The following is a 26003-nucleotide window of genomic DNA, read 5'->3' as shown; positions in this document are numbered from 1 at the left end:
TCTATATACCACCAACAAAAACTATTACAAGAGAGAGAATTCCATTTCTAATGAATGCAGACAACATAAAATACTTGGGAGTCTACCAACTAAGACAAACCCAGGGATTATATGAACCTATTTACAAAATACTTTTCACAAAAATGAAGACAGATTTAAACAATTAGAGGAAAATTAATTGCTCATGGGTAAATCAAACCAACACAATAAAAGTGACAATCCTACCCAAGTAAGTTTACTTATTCAGTACCATACCAACTAATCTACCAAAGAATTATTTTGTAGAGCCAGAAAAAAATAAGAATAAAATTCATCTTGAAAAAAAGGTCAAGAATATCAAGTGAATCAATTAAAAAAAAAAGAGGGAAGGTGACCTGGCAGGACCAGATTTTGAACTCTATTACAAAGCAGTGGAGTAGATTAGGTACACAATACACAGTAAAAATGGGCATGGTAATCTAGTATTTAATAAATCCAAAATTCAAACTTCAAGGGCAAACACTCATTATTTGACAAAAATTGTTGTGAATTCTAGAAAGTATTTTGCAGAAACTAGGCATACACTAACATCTCACACACTATACCAAGATAAGTTTAAAACAGATAAATGATTTAGAGATAATGAGTGATGTCATAAGTAAGGTTAGGAAGCATGGAAAAATGTACCTGTCTGTTTATTGATAAGCAAAGAGATAGGGAAGCTCGTGGGAAGAAAAAATTGATTATTTTTAATTCATGAAATTAAAAAGCTTTTGTATAAACAGATCGAATGCAGTTGAAATTAGAAAGAAATTAGGAAACTGGGAAAAATTGTTACAGAAAGTTATTTCTCAAATACATAGGGAGTTAAACCAAATTTATAAAAAATAAGAGACATTCTTCAGTTGATAAATGGTAAAAACGATATGAAGTTAATTTTCAGAAGAAATAGAAACTATCAAGAATGACATAAAATGATTTAAACTAGTACTGATTAGAGAAATGTAAATTGAAACAACTCTTAGATACTACCTCACACCTACAAGATTGGGTAACATAACAGAAATAAAAGATAAATGCTGGAGGGGATGTGGAAAAATTGTGATACTAAAGCATTTCTGGTGTGAACTGATCTAACCATTCTGAAGAATGATTTTGAACTACACTCAAAGGGCTATAAAACTGCATATCTTTTGACTCAGTAGTATTGTTACTAGGTCTACATCATAAAGAGTATGAGGAAAAAGGAAAAGGATCATCTACATGTCCAGAAATATTTTAGCATCTTTTTTTTTGTATTGGCAAAGAATTTGAAATCAAGGGGATGCTCATTAATTTGGGGAATGACTGAACAAGTTGTGGCTTATGATTGTGATGAGGTACTATTGTGCTATAACAAATGATAAGCAGGATGCTTTCAGGGAAAAAAAACACAACAATAACAAAATGAAGCTTGAGAAGATTTATATAAACTGATGCAAAGCAAAGTGAACAGAGACAGGAAACCACTGACTGTTGTAAGAACAATATTGTAAGGATGATGAACTATGAAAGACTTAGCTACTCTGATCTCAACAATTATCTAAGACAATTTCAAATGACCCATAATGAAAAATGTTACCCACTTTGAGAGAGAGAACTGATGAACTCTGAATGTCCATTGAAGTATACTTTTTAAAACTTTCTCTATTTTCCTTTTTTTAAATTAAATTTTATTTTTTTCCATATTACCTCTAGAATTTGTCATTTTCCTCTTCTGTCATATTATTCATATTACCCTATATCATAGTTAATATGGAAATGTTTTGCATGACTTCACACATATAGTCAATATCAAATTACTTGCCTTCTTAAGGAAATCTCTCAGAATCCTTGAAACTCTAAATTCATTAACTTATAATGTGATAAAAGGCCAAACATCCGGATTAAAGTAGGAGCAGGAGGAAAGAGAGATTTTGGAACTCAAATTTTAAAAAAAATTAATAAAAATATTTATATGTAATTGGGAAATATTTAACAAAATAAATTGACATACATACTTTTTTTAAAAAGAGGAGAGGTAGCTAGGTGACTCAGTGGATAGTCATCCCTAGAGATGATAGGTCCTGGGTTCCAATCTGGCCTCAGACACTTCCTAGCTGTGACCCTGGGAAAGTCACTAAACTTCAATTGTCTAGCCTTTATTGCTCTTCTGTCTTGGAACCAATATACAGAATTCATTTTAGGACAGGGAGTAACTATTTGAAAAAAAAACACACACAGGAAGGCTTCAGAGAATGACTACTCCAATATAGACTAGGAATTCAATTTGATTTAATTCATCTGACAATCATCAAGAAGATTCTATGTATCAAGAAAGAAAAATGAGACAGAAATGAGAGTCCCTACCCTAAAAGAGATTACACTCTCCTCTACCTCATTCCTACCAATAACTCACCACTAGAGAATGAGGGGGAGTTGCCAGAGTGAGTGGAAGTTGGGAGTCTTACAACTGTTATGAACTAAATTAGAAAGCTTTCCTTACATCAACACTACAACTTGAAGACCTCCAGTGAGGAGGAATCCAGGCTCTCTTGGACCATGATGATATCTGCTAATGCAGTGCTGATGTTAATTGGGATTCTGGCTAATGAAGGCTCTGTCTTGGGAGCATGTTTGCCTCAACTTGCATAATGTGAGTTACTCCTACCAGAAACCAAGATGGTAGAGGGGAGTATGGATTCCTAGTTTGGAAAAGGGTGATTTCTTTATGTTTTTTTTCTTTATGTTTTCAGTAAATATTACTTTGCAAAAGATGATTAACATTAAATAAGATGATATTTCAGCACTAATCACTGGATCAATCAATGATATTGGGGAGATACTGATTCTAACTGGTGATTATAATTGGGGAAAACACAGTATGAGGACTTCAGTCAATCAAATCAGTAAGACACTCACATAGCTTATGAGTATCTCTATATCTCAGAGGAAGAGAAAAAGCTGATTAATATGGTGACTCAATCCTCCATCATAAGGGGGAATTGAGGTAAAGAGCCTCAAAGCTTATATGGATTATATTAGTAGCATTTTTTACATTGATCCTAATTTTTTGCAACTTCCATGCATTGCTTTTAAGTTATGCCATCTGTGCTGTGGTGAAGCAGAAATATCAGCTTGTCTGTGTCTTTGTTTTTCCCCTATGCTCTCATCATCTTCAAAGGATTCAAATATACATTATGGAAAAGATACCCTCCTCTTCCTAGCACCCATTTATCTCCTATTGAGTACTGGATATTTCCAGCTACGTGTCTGATGCCATTTCAAACTCAATATGTTGAAAACAAAACTAATTGTCATTATTGCGTTTTAATCTCAAAAACCTATCCCTTGTCCTCACTAACCTAGTTCTGTCAAGGGCATTAATATTCTTTAAATCAATTAAAATTCCAGCTGAGGACTTATCCTTTACTCTTTATTCTCATTCATCTCTGGACCTTTGGTAGTCAATCAGTTGCAATATATTGTTGATTCTACCTCCATGGCATTTCTTTCATCTGCCCTCTTTCTTCTACTCAAAATGGCAAAATAGATGGTACAGTGGATTAAGTGCTGGGCTTTGAGTCAGAAAGTCTTGAGTTAAAATTCGGTCTTTGACACTTAACTGGCTGGGTGACCCTGGACACTTAATCCCTATCCTTAGTTTTCTTCATCTACAGTTCCATTTTGCTAGGGCTGTTGTGAGGATAAAATGATACAATATTTGTAATGTGAGACATAAATGCCAATTATTGTTATTTTTACTTCAGACCTTTGTCATCTATCACCAGGACTATTGCAATACATTTCTAATTGGCCTCTTATCTTTCCAATCTATCTTCTATACTCTTGGCAAATTTCTAATCTCTTTTTTAGTTTTATCTTTATTTTATTTTAATAACAAATTTCCACAAAATTTTCCAAAGTTATAGGATTCATGTTGTCTACCTCCCTTCTTCTGAGACAAGCAATTCAATCTGGGTTATACATGGATTATTATGCAAAACAAATTTTTTTAAGTTCATTTATTTATTTTAGAATGTTTTCCATGGTTACATGATTTTTCTTCTTTCCCTCCCCTTTCTCTCACCCCCCCTCCCATAGCCAATGAGCATTTCCACTGGGTTTTACATGTATCATTGATAAAGACCTATTTCCATATTATTAATATGTGCACTAGGGTGATTGTTTAGGGTCTATATCTTCAATCATATCCCCATTGAACCATGTGATCAAGCAGTTGCAAAACAAATATTCTATTTTTTATTGATTAATTAAGAAAAATTTTCCATGGTTACATGATTCACGTTCTTTCCCTTCTCTTCCCACTCCCCTCCCATAGCCAACATACAATTTCTCTGGGTTTTACATGTGTCATTGATCAAGACCTATTTCCATATTATTGATTTTTGCACTAGGGTGATCAAAACAAATATTCTTAAAGAACAGCTCTGACTAGGTTATTTCCCTATTCAAAAAGCTCTTTTTTCCTCCAAGACAAAATACAAAATTCTCTATTTGACTCTTAAAACATTTCCTGATCTGACTCAAACCTATCTTTCTATGATGATCCAAAAAAATCACTCCTTCTTATATGGTCTATATTCTGGCCACACTGGCCTCATCGTGTCCCCCTTAAACCACATGCTATCTGCTGGCACTGGCTGTCCCCCATTTCCTGAAATGTGCTTCCTCCTCATCTCTTCCTCTTGGAAGAACTCCTCTCTTTGACAATCCACTCAACAGCAAACTCCCAGAAAGCCCTCGAATGCAGATTTCTCAGGTTGTTCAAGAGCCCCCCTTTCTTTTCCAGCAATGACAGAGAATGGATGCTGAACAATCACAGCCTTGACGGAAGTCCTGGCCTCCACTGTCAGGTAAGTGAGGTGCAAAACCAACCAACCAAACAAAAATGCTTTACCTAAGGCTTGGGCCACCTCATTAGCCCACGTTCCTTTCAGTCCCTGCGTTGTTCTGCTATGGCAAGCATCATGTGAATATTGGACTTAGCCTTGGGTCAGCAAATGCACCCACTCTTCCTTTGTGTTGGGGAGGGAAAGCAGTTCCCTTGAAAGCAATTTTGCATTCAAAATGCCATTACGATAATTGATGGAGCCATTTCCCACATTTAGGGATATGGCCTTCGGGGCAGAGTCTTTTGCTGGAAGGGCTGTTTACAGAACTGGGACCATTAAAACCTCTTATTTGCAAAAGCAAGGGAGTATAATTCTACATCCCAGGGAGAGACGGCTACTTAACAGAAGTGGTGTTGGGAGGAGGGGAGTGGAGATGGCAGCACTAACGGCAATAATAACAATAAAGAGGTGAACCTATTTGATTGGCGAAGGCCATGCTTTGTTTGAAAGTTATAATGGCCCCTAAAAGAAAAATGCCTTCTTACAAGCATCCAAAAATAGGAGGGAATGAAACGGTGATGCTGCATCCAGAACACACTTTTCTCTAGCTTTTCTTTATGTTCTAAAGGGTTCGAGCATCCCCAGAAATCCAATCAGGAATTCATCTTTGGGGATGCTCTGATATATTGAGCTTCCATTCTATTTGATTCAACTGGCATCGATGGAGTGCCCATCGTGGATGAGGCACGGTACCCTGACCCAGGGAGACAAAGACCTTCTTGGTGACTAGGGAAACGAGGAGAATCTCTCTTAGTAGAACTTTGTCCATCACCAATTCAAAAGCATCTCTCAAGTCTCAGGATTTAAAGCTCAGAGGGACCAATAGTCCCTGAGTCCAGCATCTGCCTCCAGCCCCACAGCTCCACTAGCATTTTGTAAAATAGATTTTAAGGCAAAGGGAACATTAAGTCAATTATTTACCTAACTCACAAAAGAGCAACAGAAGGAAAGCTCCTTCATGGCAGAAGTTCTTTCTTTTTTTGATCTTTTAATCAAAAGTGCCTGGGATAGTGCTATTGTTGTAGTTCAGTTGTTTTTCAGTCGTGTTCAAATTCTTATGAACTCATTTGAGGTTTTCTTGGCAAAGATACCAAAATTGTTTGCCATTCCATTCCATTCTCCAGTTCATTTTACAAATGTGGAAACTGAGGCAAACAAAGTTAAGTGACTTGCCAAGGATCACAGAGCTTCTTTTGCCATTTTCTCTCCAACTCATTTTACAAAAGAGTAAACTGAGGCAAATAAGGTTAAGTGACTTGTCAAGGGTCACAAAGGTCCTAAGTGTCTTGGGGTCAGATTTGAATTCAGGAAGAAGACTGACTCCAGGCCTGTTGTTTCATCTCTTAGCTGCCCAATATCGCATAATCAGTACTTAATAAATGTCCACTGAATCAAGGTCAATAGAGAGTACCAAACCCATGTCCTCTGACTCTCACCAATGTACTACACATCTAGATATTCTTCCTGTTTTCCTTTGAAATCAAGCAAATAAAGTTGCTCTCTAAATGGGTCTGAATCACATTAGAGTTGAATAAAATTCGATGAAAAATTAAGTTTTGTCTGATCTGATAATTTTCTTATTTTTTCCCACAATAATTGACTAAGAGCCAGAAACACCAGGATCAATCAGTTCTAATCCATTCAATTGGAATAACTGCTTGGGGATTCCGTGCTGTGTATCTCTGCACAAGCTCCCTCCTTTACCTAGGATATACTTCCTCTTTACCCCTATCTCATCCAAGTCCACCACCATGATGTGAAACCTAGAGCAGATCTAACTCATGTTGAGAACAAAACTGAGAGAGCAAAGTGCATCGGAGAGCCCAGTGGGAAGTGAGAGGTTGGAGGTAGTGGAGGTAAAGGCTGTTTTTCTGTTTACTTATTATACATTATTATATATTATTACATATTTGACCCCAGGAGAATATAAACTCTTTAAGGGTAGGAAAAAGTCATTTTTTTTGTCAAATGATGTTGACAAACATTCACTAAGTGCCCACTCTGTGATTGGCCTTCCTGGGGACATAAATACATAAAGAAATAAAAATTAACAAATATATTAAAATACGGAGTAAGTACATATAAAAATAATATATAAATAACTATATAAAATGAATAAATGAAGAAATAAAAGTCCCTTCCCTCCAGGAGCTCACAACTTAATGTTGAGACAACATGCAAACAACTATGGATAAACAAGGTGTATACAGGATAAAATCTCCGAAGGAAAACACTAGCATTAAGAGGAATCAGAAAAGATTCTTGCAGAAGGTGGGATTCTGGCTGAGAGTGGACTGAAGGGAGGAGGAGTGCATTAATTAGAAATCTGGAACCTTTGGACTCCATCTTCCAGAATTCTTTTTTTTATTATCCAGCATCCTTTTCCTTTCATTCCCAAGTTGTGTGCTTATGTTGTTTTATATAGTTGTGGATAACTCTGCCTCTCACTCTCTCTTTTTTCCCACGTGAATGGCTGGGTGAGCTCTCTAGCTTTTATTTTTCTTTGCTTCAAGTTAGTATTAATAAACTTTATAAATATACTTGGAGTATTTGAATATTAATTTTAATTCTCACGGGAGGCAGAGATGAGGAGAAGAACATTCTAAGCATAAGCAACAGGTAGTGAAAATGTCCATCCCTGGGAGATGCAGCCACTGTATGTGAGGATGCTAGTGTTACTGGGTCACAGAGTACATGAAGGAGAGAAAGGTGTAAGAAGATGGGAAAGGAGAGGCAGCTAGGTGTCTCAGCGGAGATGGGAAGTCCTAGATTCAGCTCTGATCCCAGACACTTCCTAGCTGTGTAACCTTAGGCAAGTCACTTAACCCCAATTATCCACCCCTTACTAGTTTTCTGCCTTGGAATGGATATGAATTGATTCTAAGATAGAAGGTAAGAATTTTAAAAATTAAAAAAAATTAGGACAGTTAGGAGAGATGAGGTTATGAAGGACCTTTAAAGAGTGAAAATTTTGCCTTTGAATTCCCAGAGCCTAGGTGTGGGCCAGGTCCTGGCTAGACTTCAACGTGCTGTGACATTTCCTATAATCCTGAAGAGACCCAGGAGACCCTATCACAATTGGCACATGTCCTTCCTCTAAGATTTGCTTGAACACCAATGGACTAAAATTTCATAAATTCCCTGTCATTAGGAGTCATGGAGTCTTTTCTTCTTGAATCCATAACCTGTCTTTGGTTATGGGTTTTTCATTTTGGCACTAAAAGCCTTAAGTACATCATGAATATCTTCTTACTTGGTACATAATAAGATTTCCCACAATTCTGCTCCCACATCTCTTGGACTAAGCATGGAATGCAACCGACACTTCAGAACCATCTGAAGAAGATAACAAGCCAAGCATGTATAAGAACCACCTTGACAAAGATATTCCAAGCCCAGTCTGGGCAGCTCGCCGAATTTGTGGGCGAATTATGGCCAAGCTTTTGGACAAAATATTCCATCTGGTCATATGGCCCCATTTCTCCTGGCTACAGAAAAGGCAGTACTGGCCACAGGGACCACTGGGACAGGCAATATGTAATACATTTGCAGTAAATTACCAGAATGTCATTGGCAAAACAAAAGAATCCCATTTATCCTTTATTGCAATAAAATATTGCCAAAATGGAAGGTTTAAATTCTCCCTTTAACTCCCCTGATCAATGTAACTGTATCCCAGTAAATGGTCTATCCCTCAAAAAATCTCTAGCACTTTATTGAAAATATTTAACTGGTTGGTTCAAGATCTGGATAAGAGGTCCTAAAATCACAGGCTAGAAGAGGTGTCTAGTCTAACTCCCTCCTTTGGCAGATAAAGAAATGATAAAAAGAAGGGAACTGTCATGGCTAAAAGCACACAAATTGTAAATAGCAGAGTCAGAATCTGAATCCAGATCTCTTTATTCCTAATCTAGTCCTCAATCTATTGCTCTACAGTATAGGAATTCAAAGTAAGTTTTGCATTTTTGAAGAGGAGCTATGTTCCATTAGGGTAAGGCACTCCAAGTCATTGCTGCTGTCACTACCCCCAAGTTGCCCAAAATTGCTCTCTCTGCTCTTTTGACTCATCCTATTGGGCACTCTGAAATTAATCTTCCTACAAGACTACATTTCATGTCACTCCCCTGCACAAAAATGTTTGATGGCTTCCAATGGTACCTTAATGGATATTGGATAAAGTCTAAATTCCTTTGTCTGGTATTCATGGCCATCTATAATCATATCCTACATGACCTTTCTTGCCTTGAATTCCCATCATCTGCTGAAAGAAGGAACCTTATATTCCAATCGGACAGAATTTCCTATTTCCCTCTGAATTGACCATTTTCTATCTCATCTCTTGCCATTTGTATTTGGTCTCCTCTTTCTCTATTTGGAATGCCCTCTCCTTCCTTCCTCCTCCTTCCCCCCTCTCCTTTTTTTTCTTATTCAAATCACACCCATCCCCTGAGATCCATCTTCTTTTCTATGACATCATCCCAAAGTACCTTGGGCTCTAGTGATATCTCCTTCCTCTGAATTTGGTATTTATAATCTATGTCCCTCATCTGGCAGTGAATCACATCCTTCCTTGTCATCTCTCTTGCCCTGTTGTCTTATGTTGTGATTTAACCTTTATATTATTGATTTCACTTTCCATGGATATATCTCATCTTCCCAAATAGACTAGGGATGAGGTTTTATGTTTATTGATATTCCAATATACAGCCTGAGTCTGCACAGTGCCTTGCAAAAATAGACACTCAGTCAATAGAACCTGGCAGATGGATGCAACCTCATAAAATCTCACTTTCTACCAAGTGACGGAACTTTGGCAGGTTTAGTAAATATTGGATCCAAAAGCTTCAAGTTCTTGTTCCAGGTGATTCTTTGGGTTCACCAACTCAAAATTAGCCATATAATATTAAGGACTTTATTGAACTGGAAGCTCTATATGAGACAATAGAATCAAAGGACTGCTATAACTATAATGAGTTCCTGGGCTACATCAAGAGTCAGGACACTAGAGAGGGAATAAAAGGATTATCTTCCTATACTCTTCTTTGGTCTCATCATATCTTGACTATAGAGGATCTCGGGCTGGGGTTTCTGGCATTTTGTAAAAAAAAAATAGAAGAGAGAGAAAGAGAATTACTGCAATATAATTGTCCCCCCCTTTTTTTGTAAAGCTACATTTCATTTTTGCATCTAAAACATTATTTTAAGTATGGATCCACAGAATTAACCAGATTTCCAAAAGGGATCAAGGATGCCAAAACTGATCTAAAGCAGTGATGGGCAAACTATTCCCCATGGGCCAGATCCAGGCCTTAGTTTGTCCATCACTGCCTTAAGCAATTCCCTAATCAATATGCCCCCATATCCAGATGCAGTGATTAGGGAATTGCTTAAGGCAGTGATGGGCAAACTAAGGCCTGGATCTGGCCTGTGGAGAATAGTTTGCCCATCACTGATCTAAAGGGTTGTCTTTAGTTTTGGGTACCACATATCAGGAAGGCATCAATTACCTAGAAAGTATCTAGGGGAAGACAGTCAGAAGGGTAAAGTGAGTTCATATCCCGTGGGTATAGAATTGTTCCACTAGAATCTTTTAGCTTGCAAATGGGTCAATGGGGTTGGGGGGATAGAAGGACAGGATGATTATTTTCAAATGGATATTCAGTCAAAGGGGGATTCCAAACGCCCTGTTTGGTCCCAGAAGAGAGAACTATCAGAAAAGGGTAGAAGTTGTAGAAAGGAAAATTAAGCACTGCTGGCAAGGAAAAAAATATTTTTCATCAATTAGAGCCATGTCAAGGTAAAATGGGCTGCATTTGGGGGCTAGTGGTTTCCCTCTCCCTGGAGATTTTCAAAGAAAGATTGGCCAATCATTTAGGTATTTTGCATAGGGCATTCTTAGGTGGTCAATGAAGTCCTCCCCACCTCTGAAATTCTCTGATTCTGTGATTCTTTGGTTACTGAAATAAGATTTAGGAAATAATGCATGGAAACAGTGAAAGGGAGAGAGTGTTCATGCACCCACATACACACAAACACACACAAAGGACTGATCAAATGCAGTATCATCACAGATTTTGAGCCTGAAAGGTCTTAGACATTGGGTAGACTACTCCTTTCCTCTTTTATTTTGGAAAAATGAAGCCCAGAAAGGTATGGTAACTTGTCTAAGATGGGAAAGAAATAATATCTCAGGAGAAGGAAAATGTTTTCTCAGCTGGAAAAAGAGAACCATAGGATTATGGGATTATGGATTTGAAGGATCAGAGAGATCCTATAAATAAAGGAGAAGCACAATATCATAGGTTTAGAACCAGAGGTCACCCTAGATGCCATTTAGTACAATTCTCTCATTTAACAGATGAGGAAACTAAGGCAAAAGCACATTAAATGACTTGCCCAAGATAATACACCTAGCAAGTATCTGAACTAGGATAATGCATCAGGTTTTTTTCCCACTTTTAAGTGTGGTATTCTATTCACTAGACAATTTCACTGCTCCCAAAATAGGATACATATAGTACATAGGAAATAGGATGCATAGAAGAATGGGTATTTGAAGAGGGTTTAGACATGGTTGAATTGACATTCAATTCAATAAATATTTATTTACAACCTCCATGGTCCAAGGCACTCCATTAGCTGTTGGTGGAAATAAAAAGATGAATAAAAAAAGAAATGGTTTCTTCCTTCATAGAGGTTAGAATCCAGCAACAGAGATAAGACATTCAAGGGTGAAGTTGATTGATTTACATGCCTCATCTCATTTAAAGTAAGTGATATGATGCCTTGGTATCAACCACGGGAAAATAATAAGTCCATCTCAATCACAGACTTTAGTTTCAAACAACCATATGATTTAGCCGAAGTGCAAAAAGCAAGAATAAAAGCATAGGACTGAGGTGGCATTGCCCAGAAAGAAAGCTGGATAGGTTGAAGAAACTCAGTCACACCATATGAGTGACCTATAAATGATCAAGCAAGAAGAGAAACAAGTCCTTCAAGGAGTTAGAGTAAATGCAGTGTTCCAGTGCAATAAAAGAAGCCCAAATCTTGAGGAGGAGCAACCTGGTGGGGGACAGGGAGGAGATGTGTTGGCCATGTCCTCAGCTGAGGCCATATCTCTCCCCACCATGGCTGGAGAAACACTTTTCACTTTTCAAAGGGTCCAAAGGAGGGAAGATTTCCCATCTTCTAGCTAGTGGATTAGAAGATGGTAAAGAGAGGCAAGAACAGACTAGACATCAATTTCCAATTCCACAAGAAGCCCATCAAGGAAACTACATCATGTCTAAGAGAAATTTCTCGAGTACTCCATAGATGGGAGACAAATGTACAACAAGAAGGAGCTGTGATTTGCTTCTTTGTCACATGGGTTCTCTGAGCCAGGGTCTAACTTTTCCTTGGACTCTGGGAGAGTGTGTCATAGGCTTTTTGGGAGATGTTTTGTACTAACTGTTCTTATGGTACCATATTATTAAACAATCTGTTCTGAACTTACTTAAGGTTGATTGACTAAATTTATTCTCAGCTGATAGCCTTGAAGAAAAGCACACTGGCAAGGATTTGTGCCTATGCTATAAGACTCATCCCCAACTCTTCATTCCTCACCTCCCGAATCTCAAAGATGATCTAACTTCCCTGTAGGGACTAAAACTCATTTTGGAGAATGCAAATTGAGATCAGGTTTCCCAAAGTGTACATGGGTTATAAACACATGGAAAAATAAGGGCAATGCAAGGTAGATTGGGAAAGAAAAATATAACCTATAAAATGTGCTGTGAAAACTGAGTAGAGAAGTCACCTCTGGCTTCAGGAAGGAGGTCTCTGATTTAGGCTTGGCTGGAACGTTGAGCTGGAAGATCATGTAATCCAAACTCCTCATTTTACAGATGAGGAAACTTAAGCCCAGGGGAATTAAGTGACTTACCCAATGTCATAAAGGCAGCAGAGATGAGATTTAAACCCAGGTTCTCTAACTTACTCTAGGTTTATACTGAAGAGAGAACATCCTCAACTCTAATTATGAATCAACTCAGCTCTAGACTGGGAGAATTAGAGATATAATGAGAAGGATAGACCTAGAAGGTGATAAATAGGAAAATCCTTGGTATTTTGATGGAAGTTTACTTGGGATCCAAAAGAGTGTAGATCTGAGTAATTAGGACCATGGGTAAATAAATAGTCTTATCAAAGAATGTGAAGTAGAGATATTATTTATTATACTTTACAAGCCTTACAATGCCACATAAATGCTAGGTATCATTATCATTGGATTGAATTGAACTAACTTCATGTTTTTCTCATCTTCAAATGAGAATAATATTACTTTACTATTTACCTCAGTGTTATGAGGAAAGAATTTTGGGAATCTTGTTGTTGAATCAATTTTAGTCATGTCTGACTCTGCGACCCTGTTTTGGGATTTTCTTGGCAGAGTTAATGGAATGTTTCACTTTTTCTTTCTCCAATTCATTTTACAAATCAGGAAACTTAGGTAAACAAACTTAAATGATTTGGCTAGGGCAGGGGTCGGCAACCTTTTTTTTGCCATAAGAGCCATAAACGCCACATTTTTTAAAATGTAATTTCGTGAGAGCCGTACAGTGCACACAGTGCAGCTCCTGTAACAGCGCCTGAAAAAAATGGACTTTATGGCTCCTGCAGAAAGAGCCAGATATGGCTCAAGAGCCATACGTTGCCGATCCCTGGGCTAGGGTCACATAGCTGGTAAGTTTCTGAAGCCAAATTTGGCCTTAGGGAGATGATTCTCTCGATTCCTAGTCTAGTGCTTTATCCACTATGCCACCTAGCTGCCTTGTAGTGAATCCAAAAAAGTAATAAATATGTGAATTCCCATCTCATCATTATCATCATTCCTCTCACCACCAATATCATTATGATCACGATCAACAATCATCATCACCCTCATCACTCTCTTTGTCATCGTCACTAATATTTGACCATCATATACATATTTATCATCATTATCATCACTCTCATCATCACTCTCACTGTCTTTATTTAAGACATTATGAATATTACTATGATCATTCCCCATCACCATAATCATTATCAACATTATCATGTTAATTATTACCACCATCCTCTTGATTATCATCACCATCAGTCATTACTACCATCATCTTTATCTTCATCCCAACCACCACCCTCATCATGATTTTCTCGTCATCCTTTCCTCATCATCACTTCTCCCACCTCATTTTATCAGCATCCTCACTAACCTCACTCCTACTATTATTACTGCCATTTACATATTAGCAGTACCACCTTTATCACAGCATCACCATCACCAGTCTCTCCATCACTGGTTTCAACAGCACATATAAGCCAGTGCACTCTTCTGATTGACTAGTGGAATCAACTCAATGACTCAAAGATATTTTAACTGAAGTGGCTTCATTGTTATTTTGACATAGACTGCACTGATACACACAAACTATATTGACTCTCAAACTGGTTTATACATGTCACTACAAGTGAAGTTACATAGTGGGCACCCAAAATGCCCTGGCAGTAAAAACGGGGAGTAGAGTTCCTGATGCCATTAAGACATTCAAAATATTTTCATGAAGAATGGAAGAGTCAGTCATGGAGGCAGACTGGAGTCAATTGAATCAAAACAATTAATTAGTCAAATCACTGAAAATCTAGACCATAAAACATTTTGTTTCTGTAGGTACAGCATATGCCATTGAGTCAAAATGATGATAACACTGATGATGGGTTAATGATGTAGATGATGATGATGAAATCTGCCTGGAAAATGTTTTGAAAAAGAAAGCCTAGAATTCAACCCTTCGATGGTAAGGAAACACAATGGATACATGCTTATTATGTTACATTTAATTATGAATTTGAAATTGTGTGACTGTGGGGGTAGTACACTGAACTTAAAATCAGGAAAATCTTGGCTCATCTCCTGCCTCTGGTTCTGGTCACCTGTGTGATCCTGAACAAGATATTGTATCACTGCATTCCTCTATTTCCTCATTTGTACAGATGGGTATAAAACTATCTGTATTGCTCATTTCAACTGTTTGTTGAGAGGATGGAATGAAATGATGGAGGCTAAGTGTTTGCAAACATGGTAGCACTGGAGAGCCAATTCCATTTGTACTACCGTTACCATCATCACAATGAAACAGTTTGGTCAGGGCAGTACCTTCCTGGCAAGTGGGTCCTGTCCATCCAGATGTGCAGATACATTGGCTGGTCTCAGGATCACAGAGGGCTCCATTATGACAGTTACAAACTTGACCACAACCTTCGCCTTCGGGGTTCTTCTGGCACCCTAAGAAATGTGCAAACATAAGGCAGGAAGATGATTAGAGTTCACCAGAAGAATAATGACTGACATCCATATAACACCTTAACGTTTAGCAAGCACTTTACGTACACTGAGGAACCACAAATACTCTCTGAGGTAGCTGCTATTTTATGGCCATTTTATAGATGAGGAAAGTAAAATTCCAAAGTGGCTTTCCCCAGAATACATGACGATTAAGTGTCTGAGGTAGGCTACAGACCCACGTCTTCCTTACAAGCTGAACTCTCTGGAGAGGCTGCTAGCTGGCACAGTGGACAGAGTTCTGCACTTGGAGTTAGCAAGACCTGAATTTAAATTCTGACTCAGACTATCAGACAATAAGCAAAACATTTTACCTTTCTTTGCCTCAGTTTCTTCATGTGTAAAATAGAGGTACCTTCCTCTTAAGGTTGCTGGGATGATGAAATGAGATGACACCAATATATATTTTCATAAACCTTAAAATGCTTTTATTTTAAAATATTCAATTAAATTGTATGATTTTTATCCACCATGTCATGTTACCTCAAAGTAAGATATAAGAAGCAACTCATTTAACTGTTTTTTTTTTTTTTTTTTTTTTTTTTTTTTTTTTTTTGGAAAGTCCAACTGACTAGCAGTAGTCAATGCCCTCTTTTCCACAGATCGAGATTCCCCCTCCCTGGCATTCCAGAATCCTTTTTGCACAGGTCTTCATCAAAGTCACCTAAGTGATAGATCAGCAGTGTCCCTCCTGTTCCCCTGAATGTCTTTGTATTAAACTAATGGTCCAGTATAGCCAGCAGCCCGACAGGCTGATTATTTATTTCCAATCTGGTAAGAGAACTGACAGGCCCATTGTTTTAATTGTCCATTTTTCATGGGTTGAGGCATGATCTCACTCAGATCTTTGTTTCTTGGTCAAAGAATAAACACATCAGAGCCAGTATCCCACAGCAGCTGGATCTTGCCTGGAGCCCGGGTCTTCTCTCAGGCTGTAACTTCTTCTGAACCGTAGACTTTCAGGGATTTTTCTTTGGGTTATCTCAGTACAGCATCTCCTTCCTCTCTTTCAGAACCAACTTATGATGTCAACTTGCTGGTCTGATTGTTCCTGGAAACAATGCAACCCAGCAGCAGGAGTCTAAGGAAAGAAAACATCTAGTGGCCCCAGGACTCCCAAGGGGCTCCCATGAGAAGGGCCTTGCCCCAGGCTCACTTAGAATCAGAACATGCCAGGTCTGGAAGGAAACTTTCAACATCATTTCAGCCAACTCCTTTTATTAGGAAACTGAGGCCCATATATACAACTACTCAAACATGTCAAATTAATAAATCTCTTAATTCCCAATTCCAGCCACCTTTCCAATATTTGGAAATGGCTTCATAGAGTCATTTTGGAGAGGAAAACCAATGATCAGCTGGAAACATTGACAAAATTTTGATATTTTGAGATGCTACCACATGGGAAAGCAGTGTGAAGCCAAATCTCTTTACTCATGCTAAGCAATGATGAGCAGGAGATTGAATTCATTTTGGCAAGGGTGTCCCTGTTTTCTAGAAATAAACATGATTGAGGTAAAGTGTGAATTATTACAATACAGATTAAATTCATTAAGATCATTGATTTGGAGCTAGAAGGGATCTTAGTGGTCAAGGAATCCAAAACCCTCATTTTACAGGTGGGGAAAATGAGGTCACATCTTGCTTTACAAGTAAAGCACTCTACCCACTACAGATCCGTGCATTTTGGATAGATGTCTGGCATCTACATAGAACTTTAATCTGAAAAGATCTTAAAGGCAATTTAACTTAACTCTCTATTTTACATTCAAAGAATCTCATAGTTGGAAAGTCAGTCAGTCAACAAGTATTTATTATGGTATCACTCTGAGCCTGGCAGTGTGTGCTAAGGATACAAAGAAGGCAAAAACATGGAGGATGCCTTCCAGGAGCTCATATTCTAATTGTTAAGACAGCATGCAAACACTTCGTACATATATTATTTATACAGCATAGAAGGAAGGTCATCTCAAGGGAAGGTATTCACAGAAGGGACAGTAGGGAAGAGCATATAGAAAAAGGTACAAGAAAGGTCTCTGGTGGAAGAATGGATTTGGGCTAAGCCATGGAAGTCAGTAGGTAGAGATAAGGAGGGAGAGCATTCCAGATTTGGGCAGCAGTCAGTGAAAATGGACAGAGTCAGGAAAGATTTGGACAACAATAAGGCAGGTATGCTGGATGCTTTAGACCTTGGATGCTTAGATGACCCATAAAAGTATAAAACTCCCCTCTAAAACATAGCCACAAAGTGGTCATCCATCTTTTACTAGAGGAAACTCAACTTTGGGGTAGCCATCCACTTTTGTATAGCGTTCATGGTTAAGAATGTTTTCTTTACATTGAGTACAAATTTTCCTTTTTTCTTCTTCCACCCATTGTTCCAAGTTTTGCAATCTAGAGTAAAGAAGAGTAAGTCCAATGGTCTCCCACATGACTCACCTTTATATACTTAGGGTCAGCTATTATGTTCCTGCTAAATCTTCCATTCTGCAAGCTAAACTTTCTCAGCTCCTGTAACCAATCCTCAAATGACACAAACACAAAACTCTTTGGTAGCATGACTCCCCTCTTCTTTATTCTCCCCCATTTATCAATGTCTGTCTTAGAATGTGGTACTGATGATCATTGCCATTCCCTCTGTAATCTCTGATCTCTCTCTATCTCATGGCACTTCCCTTGCTGCTGACAACACCACCATAATGTCTTCTCTATCTTCAAACAACCTTCACTTGATCCTATCAGCCTGAGTCTCTTTTTCTCTTCTCTGCTAAACTCCTTGAAAAAGTCATTTCTACTTAATGGCTCCAATTACTCACTTACTCCTTCCTTCTAAATACTGTATTATTTGGCTTCTTACCTCATTTTTCTATTGAAACAGCCCTCTCCAAAGCCACCAATCATTTCTTAATTGCCAAGTCTAATGACTTTTTTCTTAATTCATATCCTCCTTAACTTTTGTAGCATTTGGCAGTGTTGAACAACATCTCCTGGATATTCTCTCCTCTTTGGATTTTTGAGAGCCTGCTTTCTCTTAATATTCTCCTACCTGTCCAAATACTCCTTCTTAATCTCTTTTACTGTATCCACTTGCTGATCATGTCTCCTAACTGTGAGTGGCCTCCAAGGCTCTTTCCTAGACCCTGTTTGATTTGTCTCTCTATGATCTCCATTGATGATTTTGTCAGCAGTTCCCATTCAGTTATTATCACTTTGTAGATGATTCCCAGATCTATATATTGAGCCTGAGTTTATCTTCTGATCTCCAACCTCCTATTTCCATTCTATCAGAAATTCTCAAATGGATTCCCCTCAAATTCCACTTATTGAAAATGAAATTAAATATCTTTTTTTCTAAAGACTTCTTTCTTTTGAATTTTCCTGTTACTGGAGAGGATACCTCTATTTTCCCAGGCTTTGCAAACTTGATGTCCTCAGCTCCTCACTGTCTCACTCCACATGCCCAGTCCCCTGCTGAATCTTGTTTTCATTTCCACAATATCTCTCTATATGCCCCCTTCTTTCCACTCACAGAGTCACTGCCCCAGTTCAGGCCCTCTTCATCTCTCAGCAGTCTTCTAATTATTCTTCTTGCTTCAAGGCATCAATTCAACCCATATTTCAGACAGATTCTAAAGTGTTATTTTTCCAAAGTATAGGTCTGACAATGGCATCCCCCATCCCCTGTACTCTCAATAAACTCTGAGGGAACCCAGTTATCCACAAGAACAAGCAGAAAGTTCTCTCTTTGTCATTTATGGACCTAGCCCCTTCTCGCCTTGCCATCCTCCTCTCATGTTTCTCCTCTCTACGTGCTCTCTGTTCCAGCAATCCTGGCCTTGTTGTTCCTTGAATATAACACTGTCTCAAGGAGATGCTTTTGAAATGGATATGCCTCCCAACCAGCTCCCTAACCATGCCTGGCACTTTCTTCTTACTCTTTTCTACCTTGTGACATTCCTAGCTTCTTTTCAGCTCAAGTAACACTTTGCAGGAGTTCTTTTCCCTTCCTAACCTCTCTCCCAACCAATAGTCACTTGAGCCTTTCCTTCTACAGTTCCTTTCTGTCTACTCTCTCCATTGTATATTCCCATTTCTTGGTTTCCCCTTTATTTGTATATATTTTCCTTGAGGTCAAGGATCACTATTTTTTGTTCACTCTTCCTTTGTATTCCCTACAGTTAGCTAGATGGCAAAGTGGATAGAGTGCCAGACCTGGAGTTGGGAAGATTCATCTTCTTGAGTTCAAATCTGACCTCAGACACTCGCTAGGTGATGCTGAGCAAGTCGCTTAACCTTTTTTGCCTCAGTTTCCTCATCTGTAAAATGAGATGGAAAAGAGAACAGCAAACCACTCCAGTATCTTTGCCAAGAAAACCCCCAACAGAGTCTTGAAGAGTTGGACATGATTGAAACAACTGAACAACAGTTAGCATAGTGCCCAACACCTAGTGTAATAATAAAAGGGGGCCCATCCTTACACTAGAAAGCCCTAAATAAATGTTGGTTAATTGCTTGACTGATCAGAACTGAAAATAATATTCCAGATATGACCTGACCAGGGCAGCTAGCAAAGATCCTCTTTAGGTCTAGGCACTACACATCATTTGATAAAGTCCAAGATTACTAGCTGGACATCACCATATTGATGTATTGGGTCAATTCACACTTGAATGGAGTGTTGAGAGACAAGACTACTAGACCAAGGACATACAAGCAGCAAGGACTAGACTCAGAACTGATGCCCAGCTTTCAGGATTCCAGACTCGGGTCTTTACCATTATGTCTCACTGCCTCTGAAGTCACGGCATCCTAGACCTGGTGATCCAGAGTAGGAAGGGACCTGAGACATTGTCCAGTCCGACTCTGATGAGGAGCCTGAGAACAGGGAGGTCAGTGGCTTTCCCAGTGTCACACAGATAGCTCACTGCAGAATGGCATTTGTATTCACATTGATGGACTCCAAGTTGGCATTCTTTCCAGTTCACCAATCCATCTCTCAAGATCCAACTTGTGTAACTCTGGGCTGGTTTGGAACTACATCAAGGCAGAACAGCCTGCCAGCCACAAAACATAATTTTAGGGAACTGAAAGACATATTGATCATTCCCCCAATTACTCCCTCCACTGATCTGCTAATGTTTTACCTTTTCCTCCTACCTGGCATTGAATTCTGAATATTAGATTTACTAAAGGGTTAGACAATAAAGGCAGGGGCATGGTCTGCAAAAAGCCACAACAAATACTTACTTATTAACTAGAAGCCAACTTCTAACCTTCTTCCATTAAAACAGATTAGTTTATTCCATTACCTCTCTTTTGCCTTGGGAGATGGAGTGTTGGTAGCAGTCAGGAGGCTGAGGAAAGGTGATAGGGAGAGGTTGTTTCTACCGGAACCCAATGCTTACTAAACCCTTTTCTCAAAACTCCCTTGTGGTAGAGCGCAATAATGCCAATATCCTTATTTTACAGATGAGGCAATGAAGCCTCTGAGAATGCTAAATTCCTCTTCTTTTTTTTTGCCACAGAGGCAGGGAGGGTCTGAGCTACAGGTGATAGCAGGTACACTTTAACTGTTCTGATCCCTGACTGATGGTAGCCCATAGACGCTGAAAACAAATTTTTGTTTTGCATAAATTTGTCAAGATCTGAGTTTTAGAGCCAGAAGGCACAGATGAGGAAATCCAGGATTCAGAGTCAGGGGATTGTATGCTTAAGGATCATTGATGAAGGGTTGGAAGGGACCTTAAAGCCCTCCATTTAGCCAGTCAGTCAACTTCACCCTGCCTTGTCTCATCTGTCCTTCCCTTTCTTTTCCTTCCCTTCTTTTTTCTTCCCTCTTCCCTTCTCCACTATATTACAAATTCTGTTAGAGCAAGAATAGTTTTGGGCTTTTCCCCCCCTTCTATTTCCAGACACATAGTAGACACTTCATAAATGCTCGTTAACTTGATTTTCCCATTTCACCTTAATAATACTTATAAGAGACAGCTAAGGGAGCACAGAGGCTTCATTTTGAGTCAGAAAAACAAGAGTTTAAATCTTGTCTCAAATACTTACTTACCTCGGGCAAATTACCCATTTAATCTCCTATAAAAAGAGACTTGATGGCCTCTGAGGTCCCTTCCAGCTTTAAATTCCTTGAACCTTCCAGGGGATGCCCTTAGATTGTGCACTTGGAGCAAAAACAGGACCTCGAGGATGAGTTTAGAAAAGCAAACATTTACTATGACTTGGGTTTGAAATCTGATGGCTGGGGGAGGGAGACAGCATAGTGCCTAGGTCTGCAGCTGAGAGGATTTGGCTTCAAATGTGGCCTCAGCCTACTTTTTTTGTTCTTCTGAAACTGAAGCATCATTCTTATACTCAATCTCAACAGTCTAAGTAATGCATTAATTAGAAATTTTGTACCTTTAGACTCCATCTCCCAGAATTTTTTCTCATCATCCAATTCCTTTTTTCCCTTTTTGTTTACATGCATCTTTATGTTACTATTTGTATAGTTCTTTAAGCTTCCTCCCTCACTCTTTCTTCCATGTGAGTGGCTTGGGTGAGCTCCTTCTTGACTCTAGCTTTTTAGTTTCCCTTTTTGCTTCAAGTTAAATCTAATAAATCTTATTAAATATAATATATGGAGTATTTTTGGATATTAATTTTTAAATCTATAGTAATATAATGAAAGAAAGGGGTATCCAACATTAAGAATTTCACTCAATTAAGCTGATAAAGTTTTAATGGCTTATATGAATTCTAGCTGTGTGACCATGGACAAGTCATTTAAATCCAATGATTTATGCTTTTTGTGGTGGCAAAAAACTGGAAAACAAGGGTTTGCCCTTCAATTGGGGAATGGATGAACAAATTGTGGTATCTGCTGGTGATGGAATACTATTGTGCTCAAAGGAATAATAAACTGGAGGAATTCCATGTGAACTGGAAAGACCTCCAGGAACTGATGCAGAGTGAAAGGAGCAGAACCAGGAGAACATTGTACACCGAGACTGATATACTGTGGTAAAATCGAATGTAATGGACTTCTGTACTAGCAGCAATGCAATGACCCAGAACAACTCTGAGAGATTTATGGAAAAGAATGCTACCCACATTCAGAGGAAAAACTACAGGAGTGGAAACACAGAAGAAAAACACCTGCTTGAACACTTGGGTTGATGGGGACATGATTGAGGATGTAGACTCAAAACAACCACACCAATGTAACTATCAATATTATGTAAATAAATCTTGATTGATGAAACATGTTAAAACCAGTGGAAATGTGTGTTGGATATGAGGAGGTTAAAGGGGGGGGGGTAAAGGGGAAAGTAAAAACATGAATCATGTAACCATGGAAAATTTTTCTAAAAAGAAATATTTAAATAAAAAAAATAAAACCGATGGCTTACCCTTGCCATTCTGTCTTACAATTTCTACTAAGACATAAGGTAAAAGTTGATAAAAAAGAAATCTGGTGGCTGCTCTTTAGAGCTAACTCCTTGTCTGCAAAGAGCTGATGGCCACTTGGCAGTACAGTTGTTCTTAGGGCTTCCCCTCTAGGCAGCCTGCTTTGAAATCCCTTCAATTTATCTGATATATTGAGCATAGCCAAGTCCTACTTTGAATGGACAAACCAAGAAGTGGCTTTCTATGCAATGAAAATGGAATGAAGGTGGGGTGGGAAGGAATATCATCCATTCCTTGACTCAATAGTACAGAAACTGGGGTCCTATTTACTCAAACTCTACAAAAATTCGATTTAATCCTTTTCTTTCCAGTCCCTTCATAATTGGGGATTTGGGAAACAGGAGCGGGGTTAACTAGTACACAGATAAGCCAATCTAAAATTGATATAAAGTAATATCTGGAGAGATCTAGAAAAGCCTAGTATAAGAGAGGAACTTAAGTTGAGCCTTGAAAGAAATTCAGGATTTAAGGTGGCCATTTTGTCCTGGAGGCAACAGAGTTCCTGAAGCTTTTTATTATTTAATTTAATTTAATTTTTATTCAGGGGAGTGCCTTGGTAAACTCTGTGCTGATGTCACAAAGATTCGTTTTCCTTTAGAAAGATTGAGCAAAGGAGTCACAGCTGAAAAAACCATAGAAGGCTCTCCATTAATTTACATCTGAAATACAAAGCCCTTAGCCTGGCATTCCGGGCTGCCCTGACCTTTCCAATTTTACCTTCTGTCACTCCCCTCGTGTTCTATTCTACAGTTAAACTAGACTTGCTATTTCCTGAAAATACTCTACGCTTTTCTACCTTAAGCTTTGGAACACAATGTACCCTCTCCCCTTGAAAGGCTGCCCACAATATATGCTTGTTGAAATCATAGATTCTTCAAGGCTTTGCTCAATGAAACCTCTCTTATGAAGTCTTTCTAATCCCTGTAACCCAAAGTCCCTTCTATCACCTCTGAATCCCTGCAATACTATCTTGGCTTCTCATGGACTTTATCTGATTTTGCCCTCAATTACAGCTATGTACATTCTGGATTTATTTCCCATCTGCTAGACTCTCAGAAGGCAGGCAAGAAGCATTTATTAGGCATTTACTATGTACCAGGCACTCTGCCAAGTGCTTGTGAAAAAAAGAGAAAAGAAAGACAGCTCCTGCCCTCAAGGAGCCTATATTCTCTTTTTTAATTGTTAAATTTTCTTTTTAATGACTATGAATTTGATAAGCATTAACAAACATGAAAGATTCCATATTCAAAGAAAAGAAAAAAGAGAACCACATAGGAAATTGTGAGTCTCCAATACATATGGCCTTTAAAATATATATATTTCAAATTTAACATGGTAATTCCAACACTCCTTTGCTTGACTAGTTCCCATTCTGCATTTTCTTTTGATCTCTTATTTATAGTTTTAAGAGATTCCTCAATGTTTTCTTTCCTTTTGTTTTGATTAATACCACTTCTTTTATTTATTTATTTATTTTCAAAACCCTCCTATTCAATAAGAAACTAATAAACTCTTTTTTTGGGAGCTGAAATAGTGGTAAATAAAGTCTGGAGCCTCAGAAGCAGGGTCAGGACAGGGATGAAGTATGACAGGCTTGGAATGGAAATGACCATGGGAGAAGGAGGCCAGGGGGCAGAGAAATGTTCTAAGGTGAAAAGGTTTGAGGTACTGAGGGAAGTTCCAGGATGAGAATGCACCTGATGCATGTTAGCAAAGCCAAAGATTCACGAGTAAAATCTTGAACGCAAGGACTTAGTCTTAGCAGATTGTAGTAAGGAACATGGCACAGACAAACATGGCGGAAGGGAATATAAAAGTCATCTAATCTCCTTCCCTCATTTTATAGATGTGGAATGGAACCTCAGGGAAATCATGGCTTTTGTGAGGTGAGAAGCAGCATGTTTCAGGAGAAAGAGAACCAGCCTTAGATGCAGAAATATGGAATTCTAATCCCAGTTCTCACCATTTCTTATCTGTGAAAACCACTGGGACTCTCCAGGTCTCTGTTTTCTCCTGCTAAAAAATGACACAGAGGGTTTCACTGATATTGAAGGTCCTTTCCTGAAGGAAATTTGTGAATATTGGATCCCTCGGGTGCTTCATAACAAAGTTGGTGTTCCAACCCAGCTCCACTGGCTACTGATCCAATCTTCTTTCCACACTGCCATGGACCCCTCTCTACTATCTTTATATCTCCCCCTAGTGCCTAGTAGAGTGCTTTAAATAGAGTCAGTACAAAATAAATATTTGATGAATGACTGAATAATTAAATGAATGAGAATTAGATCACATAATTCACTACTCTGCTATTACATTTGAAGTGTTGGGCTGAATTGATTAAAATAGGTATAGCACATCATCATGGGCACCATATATAAGTAGAATTACTATCCTCATTGATCTTTATCATTTAAAGGTAGTGAGGGACACATACAGGGACTTGTAATCACAGAATCACAAAATTGAAGAGCTAAAAGGGCCTTAGGCTAGTCCAATCCATGTAGTCCAATTCATGAATGAAAGGAATCCTCACTGTAACATACCCAACAAGTCTATAAGACCTCCAGTGAGGAGGCACCTATGCCATTCTGAGGCAATTTATTTCATATTAATAAAAAATACCTCATCCCCCATCTTAGAATCAATCCTGTTTATTGGTTCCAATGCAGAAGAGTGGTAAGGGCTAGGCAATGGGGGTTAAGTGACTTGCCCAGGGTCACAAAGCGGAGAAGGATATGAGACCAGATTTGAAGTCAGGACCTTCTGTCTCTAGTCCTGACTCTCAATCCATGGAGCTGCCTCCAGTCTAGTTTCTTCTTAAAGATCCCCAGTGAGGAAAAATCTTCCTTATTTTGAGGTAATCCATTTCACTTTTCAATGACTCTCATTGTTAAATAATTTTTCCTGATGTCAAGCTTAAATTTTTCCCTTAACAATTTCCTTTCATTGCCGCTTCTTCTGCTCACTAGGATCCTTTCTATTTGGCAGCCCTTCAGATATTTGGGGGAAAATATTATCTTCCCTGCAGTTCCGCCCTACAACTAAGCATTGTTCCCCAACCAAGTGTGATCCTCATCATGAAGACCAAGACTCCATTGTTATAGTTGGTTATCATATCTCATTGCTGACTTATACTCTACTTAGTTTGTTTATTTTCAGACAAACTTTTCTCTAACTGAGCTGCCCTCATTCTATGCTGGTGAATTTGGTTTTTAAAAATAATTTGATTTGATATTATTTCACTGAACATGCTCCTCAGTTGC

At 38.5% G+C, this 26003-nt stretch overlaps 1 protein-coding gene across 1 annotated transcript in view; it reads right to left on the bottom strand.

The window, feature by feature from the left end:
* Positions 1-26003, bottom strand: part of MEGF6 (multiple EGF like domains 6) — a 784368-nt gene that overhangs the window by 59418 nt on the left and 698947 nt on the right. Inside the window, 1 exon segment of the mRNA XM_044669545.1 lies at positions 15097-15225. Within this exon segment, the coding sequence (XP_044525480.1) occupies positions 15097-15225 (129 nt within the window).

The sequence above is a fragment of the Gracilinanus agilis genome, chromosome 3, assembly GCF_016433145.1.
Source record: "Gracilinanus agilis isolate LMUSP501 chromosome 3, AgileGrace, whole genome shotgun sequence".
Classification (NCBI taxonomy): Eukaryota; Metazoa; Chordata; class Mammalia; order Didelphimorphia; family Didelphidae; genus Gracilinanus; species Gracilinanus agilis.
This window is presented reverse-complemented; position numbering and strand designations above follow the sequence as displayed.